Raw genomic sequence first — 12,419 nt, forward strand, 5'->3', positions numbered from 1 at the left:
AGAATTTTCAACTCTTTTCTGATCATAAGAGTTTGAAGTATTTGTTCTCACAGAAGGAATTGAATATGAGGCAGAGGAGATGGATGGAACTCCTTAAGGATTATGACTTCACCTTGGAGTATCACCCTGGGAAAACAAACGCGGTGGCCGATGCCTTGAGCAGAAAACCAACGGGTATGATAGCTTCTCTTAATCTCTTATGGTTCAAGAATGGATTATGCTCGAAACTACATCTGAATTTGACTTGGTACCATCAAGAAGAGAACCAATGGTCTTTCTTGGTAGTGTCTTGGTGCAACCTACACTAATCTCAATGATTATTCAGGGTCAGACACAAGATAGATTTTCACAAGCTAAGTTGGCAGATCTCGTAGTAGATTCACTAGATGAATGTCCATCCGAGTGGAGTGTTGGACCCGATGGAGGTTTGAGGTTTGGGACAAGATTGTGTGTCCTAGATTGTACTGATCTCAAGGAGGAGGGTCCTTCGCACAGCATACCGATCTCGTTATACAGTACATCCAGGGAACACCAAGATGTACAAGGACCTATGCAGGCAATTCTAGTGGACTGGGATGAAGAAAGACATGGCAAAATTTGTATCAAAGTGCCTTACCTGTCAGCAAGTGAAGGCAGAACACCAACGACCTGCATGCATGTTGAAGCCATTGACTATTCCTCTTTGGAAGTGGGAACATATATCTATGGACTTTGTGATTGGACTGCCTAAGTCCAAGAAAGGTCACGATGCGATATGGGTGATTGTCGATCGATTGATGAAGTCGACACATTTTCTTCCAGTATCAATGAATTACTCAGTGGATGTCTAGGGAAACTATATGTGGATGAGATAGTGAGACTTCATGGAGCTCCGGTTTCTATTGTTTTTGACCGAGATGCACGTTTCACATCGAAGTTCTGGGGTAGTTTGCAGAAGGTTATGGGTACTACCTTGGATATGAGTACTGATTTTCATCCTCAAACTGATGGACAGACAGAAAGAGTGAATCAGGTGATGGAGGATATGTTGAGAGCTTGTATGCTTGATTTTAAAGGAAGCTGGGAGGATCACTTGAGGTTGATTGAGTTTGCCTACAACAACAGTTACCATTCTAGCATCGACATGGCACATTATGAGGCTCTTCATGGTAGACCTTGTAGATCACCTATCTGTTAAGCCGAAGTTGGTGATGAAGCACTAATGGGCCCGGACGTGGTTCAGGAAACCACGGAGAAGATCTCGATCATTCGAGATAGGATCCGAAGGGCACAAAGTAGACAGAAGAGCTATGCAGACTTAAAGAGGAGACATGTTGAGTTCGAGATTGACGATCATGTGTTCCTAAAAGTCTCACCTATAAGAGGTGTAGTGAGATTTGGCAAGAAAGGAAAGTTAGCTCCGAAGTATGTTGGGCCTTTTGAGATTCTTGAGAAGGTAGGAGAATTTGCCTATCGACTAGCGTTACCTACTAGCATGTCGGGCGTTCACAACGTCTTCCACATTTCCATATTGAGGAAGTATGTACCATATGAGTCGCATGTGATTGATCACAGCTCCATAGAGGTGAGAGAAAATGTCACCTTTGTTATTGAGCCGGTTCGTATTTTGGATAGATCCACAAAGAATCTTCGTAGTTAAAGAGTTATGGAGTCATCATGATGAGGGTGATGCCTCTTGGGAACTAGAGTCGGATATGAAAACAAGATATCCACAGTTGTTTGTGGAGTGGAACACTTGAATTTCGGGATGAAATTCCTTTAAGGGGGTAGAATGTAATACCCCGATCTTCGGGTCTGCGATGTAAAACAATTATTGTAAGTCTTTTAACTTGAGAATTTAATAAATCGCATTTTTCGTTTTCTCGCCGAGGTTAAACGAAATAAAAACCGACTTCGGAAAGTTAAAAGTTAAAAACGTTACATTTCCGCATCACGGGAGTCGACTTTTACTCTGTCACTCGTCTCTGAAAACTTCCTTCACGAAAGTTGTAGAGCTCATCGATACGATTTCGTGGATACGTCGCGCACCTTAATCGGACGTCATATGTGAAAGTTATTAACGACAGAAGTTGGTTTCCGATTTTGGAAATTGTATAAAATGAAATGTTTGGAAACCCTAGTTTCCAAAAATAAAATTTGTTTTTTCTCTCTCTCTCTCCCCGCAGTCGTTCTCCCCCCACTGGATCCGACCTCCCTCTCAAAAAATTTCTTTCGCCGATCTCGCACCTCCGGTCGGCGTGGCTCTCACCGCCGGTCCCAAGACCGTCGCAAGCTCGATTGCTCCAACCCCCGGGTGAGACGTGTCCTCCCTCGCCGCCGTGAAGCCTTGCCGACAAGCAGCGATTTCTGGAGATTCTCGTTGCCGGTGAATGGAGCTATAGATCCTTGCAAATCGACCCTTGGGTGGAGTGTAGCACAAAATTAGAGCTCAAATCGAAGGTTTTAGCGTCAGAGGTGAGCTTGGGAACTCCGAGACTTTCCGGTGACTTTCCGACCAATCCCCGACATTCTGGGTTGCAACGAAGGTATGGTTGTGATCAGCTCTGCATGTTCTTCATCTTTCATGTTGAGTGTTTGTGATTTTGATGAGTTTTTGGCGGAGTTGTTGGAGGTGGCACGTGTCGCCGTCTGTGGCGGCGCGTGGGTGGTTGTGGAGGTGCAGGGAGACGGCATTAGGCTGTGGAAGGAAGAGAAGAAGTTTTGGGCAGCGGTGTGCAAGTCACGCGCGCTGGTTTGGTATCATGCAAGTATGTATATATCATTAATGTCCAAAGAAATAGTTACTCATACCAGAGTTTATGCTCACGATCTTTAATTTGAGAAACCAACACCTCTGAGGCTCCTCTTTCCCTCGACGACAAGAAATAGTTAGTGAATAAACTTAATTTGCTAATGTTTACATTTTTAACCAAATTCAATATATCACGCCTTATGCCACAATTATTTTATAAGATAATCAAGTACACTTAGAGAGTTGAATGACAAACACACCCTCAATATATCCCATACCTGTAGAACAATGCCACACAGAAAACCTACAAGCATTTGAAGCTAAACTTCCCATGCAATGAGACCACAGATTCCATACGGGTTCACTTCTAGATAAGAGAGCAGTTAGCCTACTACGTGTCCATGTCATCTATTGCATTGATTCAGAACCCTGGCTGTAAATTCATTGTTTCTTTTCCCAAGTCTTTTTCTGTTCACCATTTCCCTCCTGGTTCTTTGTTTGGATCAACTTGTTTCCAACTTCTTATCTCCATGTGTTTGGGGCAGCAGAGTCTGAATCTATTACATGCACCCTTAACCTTGTGGGATCAAAGAAAATTCTTATTTAATCTCCTTGATTAGTTGTTATTAAATCCAAAATAGATATTAAACTACATGAATGGATTCTTCTGTACAGATTGATCCTAAATTTCATGTATTACCCAAGTACAGATGTGAAAATCTCAAAAGGGTTCTGACAATAATGTCCATTCATCCATGTAAAATCCAATCAAAATTTTAGGAAGCTCTATCTGTCAATAATATACATGTTGACCTATTATTGTGGCACACACTTCACAAACAACATGGTACCAAATCAGGAGTCTTCAGGGAAGTGAGTGAAAAAAAAAAAGGGTGAAAACTTTCATGTACTTGATGAGTTTGATCTTCTTGTAGTTTTGCAATTATCAAATGCTTTTTACTGCAAGGAATAGAGAACAGTGCTCTCAATCTCAAATGTGCCCAACAAACAAGTCCAACGTACACACTACAAAACAACACTCACCTCTAAAAATATTGAAGGGGGTCACTGTGGGGTAAGATTCATTTTCTGTACAAAATCTAATGTCAATCTCAAAGGCTCAAATCCAAGACCTGTATTTTTATTTGATATTAGTTTGGTTATATGCTTTTTGTCCAAAAGGGATTGGGAGGTTTCCTTTCTGAGCCAAATTCCAACCCCATAAGACAAACAAATAGCTACTCCTTGACTCCTCATCTGCTTATAAAGTTTTTTATTGCTGTGGCTGATATCCAATGTCACATTATTTTGTGCAGGGGAAGGTCTGCAACACAACCTCCTATGATATGACTTCTCTACGCTCATTGGGAGAAGAAAGAAGGAGAAGGAGAAGGATCTGATGCAACATGTAAAAAAGTTCCTTTAGCATTTCAGTTGAACCCACAAGAATTTTTTTACAGTGATAGTGTAATTACTCAAATACAAAGCTTCAAACTATGTAGATTATTACTGGACTTCAAGGGTTTGTAACAATTCATGTCAAAAACTTAAATTCGATCTTCATAAAGATCTTCATGTGGTGAAAGTGGTGAAACATATATGATCACACATGAAGAAAAGACAAAATTTATCATGAATTTCGGTTTCCATCTTATCTTGTCGTGAAATTTGATTAATAATTTGATATAAACTTGTATTATCAATGTCATCCAACCCAAAAGGTCCAACCTAACTGTACATTCTAAACAAGTAAGACTAATTAGTTAGCTAGTTCCATCAATAATTTGTGGTTTGAATTGGGAGCACTCGGAACTCGGAAGGGTCTGTTGTTCTATAGAATCGATCAAGAGGCTAGCTAGGACGTGAAATTGAATGAGACATACAGATGACCCTAACTAAAGGGTCCTTTACCCTTAGAGAAGTCACACTCTCCACAGCTACAGAACCCTATCATCAACAGAGTTTATGGTCCTACACCTTAATACAAACACACGGCCACAGCTAGCAGTTACGTAGACTTTGCAGACCCTCCCTCAGAGGCTCAAACTATATAGACGATGTTCTTCCAAAACTTATTTCCCAACGGCCCCAAACCAAAGTCTTGAAGTATTCCCAGTTGCACACACAATCACAAATATAAAAAACAACAAGAACAACAAACAACAAATCTGCTCAACCCCAAAAACATTATATAAAATCAGTGAAAGAAGAAAAAGGTACAGCATTCAGCATCGGTTCCAGTTCTTGGCCTTGGAGCTTTTCCTTTGGCCACTTCCTCCTCCCCCCTCGATACCCTCTTCAACTACATTTTTCTTCTCTTCTCTGAACGTGACTCTCTCCCTAATCAAACCCCATAACTATATGCAACGTTTTTCCCCATTCTCGTTTTATTATATAGATCCATTACTCTACAATGCATAATATATATACAGAAATTCTCAGATGTGGGCGTTTGAACAGTTCGCACTGTGCGGATTTGGCGATTCTGGCCATCGGCGATGTGCAACGACTATGCCGACCAGCACAGTCACACTCCCTCCTCCCAGAGCTACTGTCTGTGGCGGCCGAGACTATAGTGCCAGCTTACGGCGGCCAGAATCTCGAAATCTCCGCACCGTACTCAGAAACTTGAAGTTTCTGGACGCCGTGAACCGGCGCTACAGCTCCGACCAACACATACAGGAGTGCCGGAAGGAATGGAGTATGGTTGTACTGGTTGGCGCAATCTTTACACGTCGTCAGTGGCCGAAATCGCTGAATCCGCACGGTACGAACCGTCCGATGTCCATAGCAAACTGTATTTATATTATTTTGTGACTAGACCCCATGACTAGAAAAAATCGTATTCGAAACCCTAATCATTCACAACAGCTATTATTTTGTGAACAAAACAAACGAGACTCACATTACTGTAACCAGATGTATCGAACGAAAGAAACTCTACTTCTCTCTCATGTCATGCAAGTCAAAAACCCTACACGGCTAAACCCCACTTTTATAACTACATGCGCAACCCTATATAAATATACACACACTCCATTGCCTTCACTCTTCACCATCTTCAACTCTCTCTCTCTTCTCTCTCCGACTTAAACCCACAAACACCAACACTGCAGAACTTCCAAAGCTTCACATATAGCGATGCAGCAGAACTTACCGGAGGAGAACAACGAGAGAGGAAACCAGTTCTGCATCAACGACCACATTGACATCGTTGTCGAGGTCCTCAAACGCCTCGACGGGCCCTCACTCGGCGTCGCGGCTTGCGTCTGCCGCCTCTGGTGCTCCGTGGCCCGAAATGACTCGCTCTGGGAGCACCTCTGCTTCCGTCACGTGTCTTCCCCGCCTCCATCCTCCGTGCGGCCTGTCGTGGTGGCCCTGGGAGGCTACAAGCGCCTCTACATGGTGTGCGTGCGGCCGGTTCTGAGTCGACTCAGCGACTCCAGGTTGGTCAGGCGGGTGTGGACTCGAGACGAGGTGCAACTCTCGCTGTCATTGTTCTGTGTTGACTACTACGAGAGGAGACTCGGCGGCGGTGAAGCAGCGGCTTCGTCACTCATGTTCCTCTGCAACCCTGTGAACGTTTGACTTTTGAGATGCGTTGACTGTAATTTGATGGTATTAATTTTTTTTGAGGAATACCGAATACATATCGATTTATTTACCTTAGAAAAATAAAAATTAAATCTTTATGAAAATTATTTTAATTATTATTTGGGTGGGGAGAAAATGGGAGATGGTGGTGGCTAATTTCATGTGTATTTTATTCTTTATTGTAATTTTCTTTTGAGGAAAATGTAAGAAAGATGTGTATTTGTTAAATTTTTATTACCTTGTGGAACTTGGAATCTTTAGTAAAGCAAGCATTGACATTGAAGTTTAGGTTGGTAGTGACAAAAGTGTAATTAGTGGATTCACTTTTCCTTTTGTTTCTACATACCGTGATACCCCCAAGAAATTCCCATTCAAGTCAAGATTCTATAATAAATTTCCCCAAATAAATCAATAATCGAGATTTGTTTGTCATATTCACAAACATATATGATTAGCAGTTAGTTTACAAATTTCTCTTCACTATCCTGTATGGAATTTAAACGTAGTTAATATTTTTTGTGAACGAATCTAGTTATTTTGTTATAACTAATGATAGATGAATCACATTTTTGAAACTCACATAAAGCGCATTTTATACGTCAATTTAGGTAGCACGACTATGTCATTTAATGAAAACATTATACAGTAATTATTTGGCAAATGTCACATAAGCTTATGTATAAGGTGGGTTTTTATCCCAAAATGTGGTTTACCTGGCAAGCTAGTAGCTAGTATTCGATATTCATAAAGTTGATCGATTAAATGAAACTGTTGTGGATGATCTAGTAGGGTATACAATAGTGAAAAACATAAAACCAATTGGGCAAATAGTGTAGTGTGCACGAAGGCATTAACTTTTTTTGGTTAAACGAAGGCATTAACTTAGAGTCCTAGAAAGACAAGAACTGAAGAGATTACATTAAGGACATTAGGTTTATGAAAGCCAATGTATGGAGAATAGAGGATAGGCCAAACAAAGAATCAATTCTGAGTTGGGCATTTGATGGTTTAAGTGATATAGGCTGTGTTTAGTTGTCTGATATTGCAAGTGAGATATGGGCCACTTAATTGTTTGATTGGGACTGGACAATTGAGCCAGCTTGATGTTCTACAATACTCGTACCGGGTGGTCCAACAAATAGCTTGATCATTGATTCATTATGCAACATTGCTAAGCATCGTGAAGAATTTACAGCTTCTCTCAGTCCAAAGTTTCAACCAGCCTCATCTGGATCAAGCCAGACTACAATACATTTTAGTATATTTTACAGTAATTTTGCGAACGATTGTCAACCCTTGAGTGATGAGAAGCAACTGATTAAGTGTTACAATTACCAGCCAACTCAAAACTAATCGCCCAAGTATATGAGTATGAAAGACTGAAAGTTTCATATAAAAACGAATTAATTAGTTGAAGTTGATATAGGACACTATTTGAGTACATGCTAATTTTTGAGATAGCTAGCTAGTGTCATTTTTGTAAGTAGCCATTTTGGGTTTATGGTGCTGGAGCTCCCCTACTACCTTCTACCTGAATAACCTGATTATATCATCCAATGCTTATTACCAACCATCCATACATACATGCAGCTAGGAAACTGACCAGGTAGTAAATATAATTAATAAGCTACATTTCCCGGGAAAATCTAGAGAGAGCAATCAGGTCTATTAGCATACAGCATAGTCGTAAAGCATTTCTCTTTAGCAAAATGTATGAAGAGGTTGCAAGTTACGTTCAAATATATATTCTCAATATATACGATCAAGAAAACAAATTAAGCCTTTTTTTTGTTGTTTCCTTCTTGTTCTTCACGTGGGTGAATTATTAGAAGCCATGAAGGAATAAGACTGTGCTGTGCAGTATCGATCTGTGCTAAAAGATGAAGAGCAGACAAATTTTCCTGGGCCAAATGGAGAATATATCAGTATGCATGCAAAAGAGCAGCAGATATATTATGGTGTGGAGCTATCCCATATATATGATCCAGAATATATATATATATATATATATATATATATTATAGTAGTATAGTCGGTCTGCAATCCAAAATGTGGTGTAGTAGCCATGCTATTTTGGAAGTACAATCAGTCCTCCAGAATTCAATGTACAGTGTGTTAAACAACGACAAACGTGGTTCATGAACTAACTGTATCGATATTGTCTCAACTTAACCACCTCACAGGTGTTGAGTTTTAATCACAAAATGTCTCGGTACAATTGGTTATTATCCACCACTTATAATCTCTATTTTATTCGTCACTTCTTAAATGTGGTATTTCTCTTCTCCAACACGCCCCCTCACGTGCAACCTAATTTTTAGGTCTGCACGTGACAGATTAACATCTCACACACTGAGACGAAATAAACCAAGGTCCAGTAACCAACGACACTTGGTGACTATCCAATCAGAAAACCCTCCGATGACTTGATAATGACACCCATCATGGGCACATGACAAAGTGGCACCCAACTCAAGCCCATGACAGATTGAAGGCGCGAGTGGAGAGGGACCCGCTCTGATACCATGTTAAACAGCAACAAACGTGGCTCATGGACCAACTGTACCGATATTGTCCCAATTTAGCCACCTCACAAGTGTTGGGTTTTAATCACAAAAGGCCTCGGTACAATTGGTTATTATTCACCCACTTATAATCTCTATTTTATTTGTCATTTCTTAGATGTATGATCTCTCCTCTCCAACACAGTAAGTCCTACTCTTTATGATGTGCCTGACTTTCTTGGTGGATTATCTATTCATGCATGTTTGGTAACTCATTTTTACATTAGCTCAAATAGTTAATTAAGCAGATTAGATGAAGTTCATGATTTGGTACTAATGTGAAGCTAATAGCCTAACCCACTATTTGATGATGGGATTTAATCTGAACAATGTTGCCTTTGCAAGGCAGACAAGGAAAAGAGGAAGTAGAGGCAGTAATATTTGGAAGCACTCCAAATCACACCAAACATGTGAAGAGGTAGAGATTTCAGTTATGGAGGAGAAGCTTACAGCTGATTTAAGTAACTACATAAGACAAGAAGTAGTGATGGCAAAGAGAAAATCCGGCACGAAATTACCTACCATAAACGAAGGACTAATGATCGATGCATGTATTAAAAAAATGGTGAGGTAAATGAGGAAGAAACCGCTCTCCAATAATGGTGTAACAAGTGATATCTCATCTTAAGAAAAGAATTGATAACAATAGGGTTAGTAAATTTTGCAGATTTAATTTCAATCCTTGATAAGAGGCATATATAATTATATATACACGAGAGTGTAAGAGTTATAGGATCATCAAAGAGATAGAAGCCTAGATATAAGTACTTTGCATTGCTGACTGGTGGCATGCCGCAAAATTCTCCTCTTCTGAGAGATACCGAATAGAACACGAGCAATGTGCATACGATGTGGAACCCTTATTTTGTTGGATAACCAAATTACAAGGTAAAGTGTTGATCACAACTCACAATTAGCTTGTTAAGAACAAGCTTTTACTCCAGATAATTTTTACTACAATATACACTATACTAATCTCCTAGTTAGACATTATTAGCAACACTAGTAGTAGTAGTTTTTTTTTAATCAAAACATAAACTCATTTGTATTTTAGTAGGCAGAACCGAGATAACACAACCAAAAACCGACAAAAAGCTATTTCTTCTGGCTCATATAAATTAATTATCCCTAAGTAAAACTAGCCAACAATTAGCTATCCCTAGGTAAAACTGCCAACAAGCCAAGATTCACAAATTTTTTCATAATCATGAAGCACAAAACAAACATGTGACATATGATGTAGAAGATGAGTAAATTTTAACAATTACACCATTATAACACTGCAACGTGATCCAAATTATGCAATTCCGGCAGAAGGAGAAAACTCCACCTCTGCCGACTTTTTAATTTGAACTACATCATGAAGCTGCAATCTAAAGTCCATGACTTACAAGTCATCCAAAGACCCCGTCCAATTACAGGCCCAACAGCCCCAATCCATCACTCTAGAGGCTCATGCCCAAGAGAGACAAAAATTGATGGATGCCATCACCAATCTTTGTCGGGTGCAACCTCGGCCACCCACCACCCAAATCGGAGAACTCTAATGAAAAAAGGCTTCGAATTCCGCACCAAAACAACAAGCCACAGCTAATCACGCCGTCGCCACCTATAGCATCGCACAAAAATCCAAGAAACCCACAAGGAGGATATGCTCGAGACACCGTGCCTCCACCTTGAGTCGTTGTCCCCACAAAAAACATAACCCAAGAGCTTCGTCGAAGGAAGCAATCATCCTAGTCAAAAACATAGGGAGAAAAAAAAAGGTGTCGCCCTTCTTGATCCATAATCCAAAGCCCAAATGAGGCTAAGAAGGAGTAGTATCGGGAAGCACAAAGGTTAATTTGAGATTCGCCGTTGTCAAACCAAAGAGATTCTGGCCAAATGTGGTGCCGACCCAAATTCAAGTTCTCAGAGTCACCACCGAAAAACATGAAGAACAAAAGTAACACAGTCGCCCATAGGACGTAGAGGAAGAGAGAGGGGGATTTTGTGGCCACCGCCAAAGATTTTGGAAGTTTTGTCGCTGCTGCTTGAATAAACCATAGTAGAGCGATAGATTGGTAAAGTTAAATTGGGCTCAAACAATAATATCTAAATTCACTAGTAGTAGTTAGTCATACTAGTGTTCTTATATCTTGAAACAGTATACTTGTAGCAAATTTTTCGTTAGACAAAAATGTTATAAGAAAAACTGTCAACGTACTATAGTTTGATACAAATGAGTGAAACGACAAAACTCAAAATAAAGAATGAATTCAAATAGTTTCGTTATTATTTTGTACAGATGCAATGGCGGAACTTGGAGCCAAATTCCGGATGGGCCGAAATTTCCATAAGGACCAATTTAGTATGAAATTTTGATTTAAATACTAATAAATACACAATCATACCATATTTAGAAGCTAAATATACCATAAGTATACACAATTATATAATAATTATAGTGATTAAACCATAATTCTATGCAATTGTACCATAATTATTAATAAATACACTATAATTAGGTGTAATTATATTATAATTAAAGGAAATTTTTGACTTGCCGCAGGGGCCATAACCCCTTCCGCCCCTTAAAGGATCCGCCCTTGTACGGATGTCCCAATAAAACAAGACGTAGTTGTTTTGTATGCACGGAGCTGTAGTAACGGTTTTCCCATTGTACAGGAAAGAAAATTTAATCGACAATTCAACGACAAAGTTTATTCATTTTTAAATTTTAAAAAAAAACAAATTCAAATCTTATAATTCATGTGTGTATCTCTCTAATGATCAAACTTCAGACAAGAAACAATTATTATTTCATATTATTACTTAAATATTATCGTGCGTAGCTCCCATTTCATCTGTTTTCAAAAAAGAACTAATCATTTCTAGTTAGATATCGGAAATTCTTGATTAAAGAAACTTATAGCACGACAAAGTTTGAATTCATAATAATAAAGGGATTCATATATGTCATCATTGTACTCTATGGATCTCCAAGTTACATTGTCTCATACTACCAAGTTTAGTTTATAAGTTCAGAGTTACTTGTAACGGTTTCTTTTATTAAAAATGTAAGACAATCTAGTCGAAAATGATAAATTTAAACTCAATAAACCGATCAAATATGAACAATAAAATCTCATATTCTTTTCAATATTGTGCTCATCTCCCAACTTATCGAACTTCAGACAAGAGACAATCATTTATATCTTGTAATCACTCGGGATTTTCTCGTTATCTTGTACGTATCTCCTATTTCATCGGACTTGAGACAAGAACCAATCATTTTACATGCACCATATTATTCCAAAATTCATAAATCTTAATCATAAATAACGAAATTTATATCATATAATTATCAAATAATTCACACAATGCATTTATTAGCTAATAAACTTATAAACTAATCTTAGCCAAGCAAATGTAATTAAACAAATACCATAATCCCAAAGTCCACTTCTACCCACTACCAAACAATGCAAACATAAATCGAAGAAATGATAAGAGAAAAAAAAAAGTAACCCCAAAACGCCCATAACGCA

General features: G+C 39.0%; 1 protein-coding gene across 1 annotated transcript; it reads left to right on the forward strand.

The window, feature by feature from the left end:
• The first annotated feature begins 5,827 nt into the window (after positions 1 to 5,827).
• LOC126800055 (F-box protein SNE) lies at positions 5,828 to 6,319 on the forward strand. Its single transcript, XM_050527338.1, has one exon. The coding sequence runs from the start codon at positions 5,873 to 5,875 to the stop codon at positions 6,317 to 6,319; it is 447 nt and encodes a 148-aa protein (XP_050383295.1). The 5' UTR covers positions 5,828 to 5,872.
• Positions 6,320 to 12,419: the final 6,100 nt, after the last annotated feature.

Source organism: Argentina anserina, chromosome 6 (assembly GCF_933775445.1).
Source record: "Argentina anserina chromosome 6, drPotAnse1.1, whole genome shotgun sequence".
NCBI classification, from domain to species: domain Eukaryota; kingdom Viridiplantae; phylum Streptophyta; class Magnoliopsida; order Rosales; family Rosaceae; genus Argentina; species Argentina anserina.

Coding starts and splice junctions, on each gene's coding strand:
- LOC126800055 (XM_050527338.1), top strand. CDS start 5,873: ATGCAGCAGAACTTACCGGAGGAGAACAACGAGAGAGGAAACCAGTTC.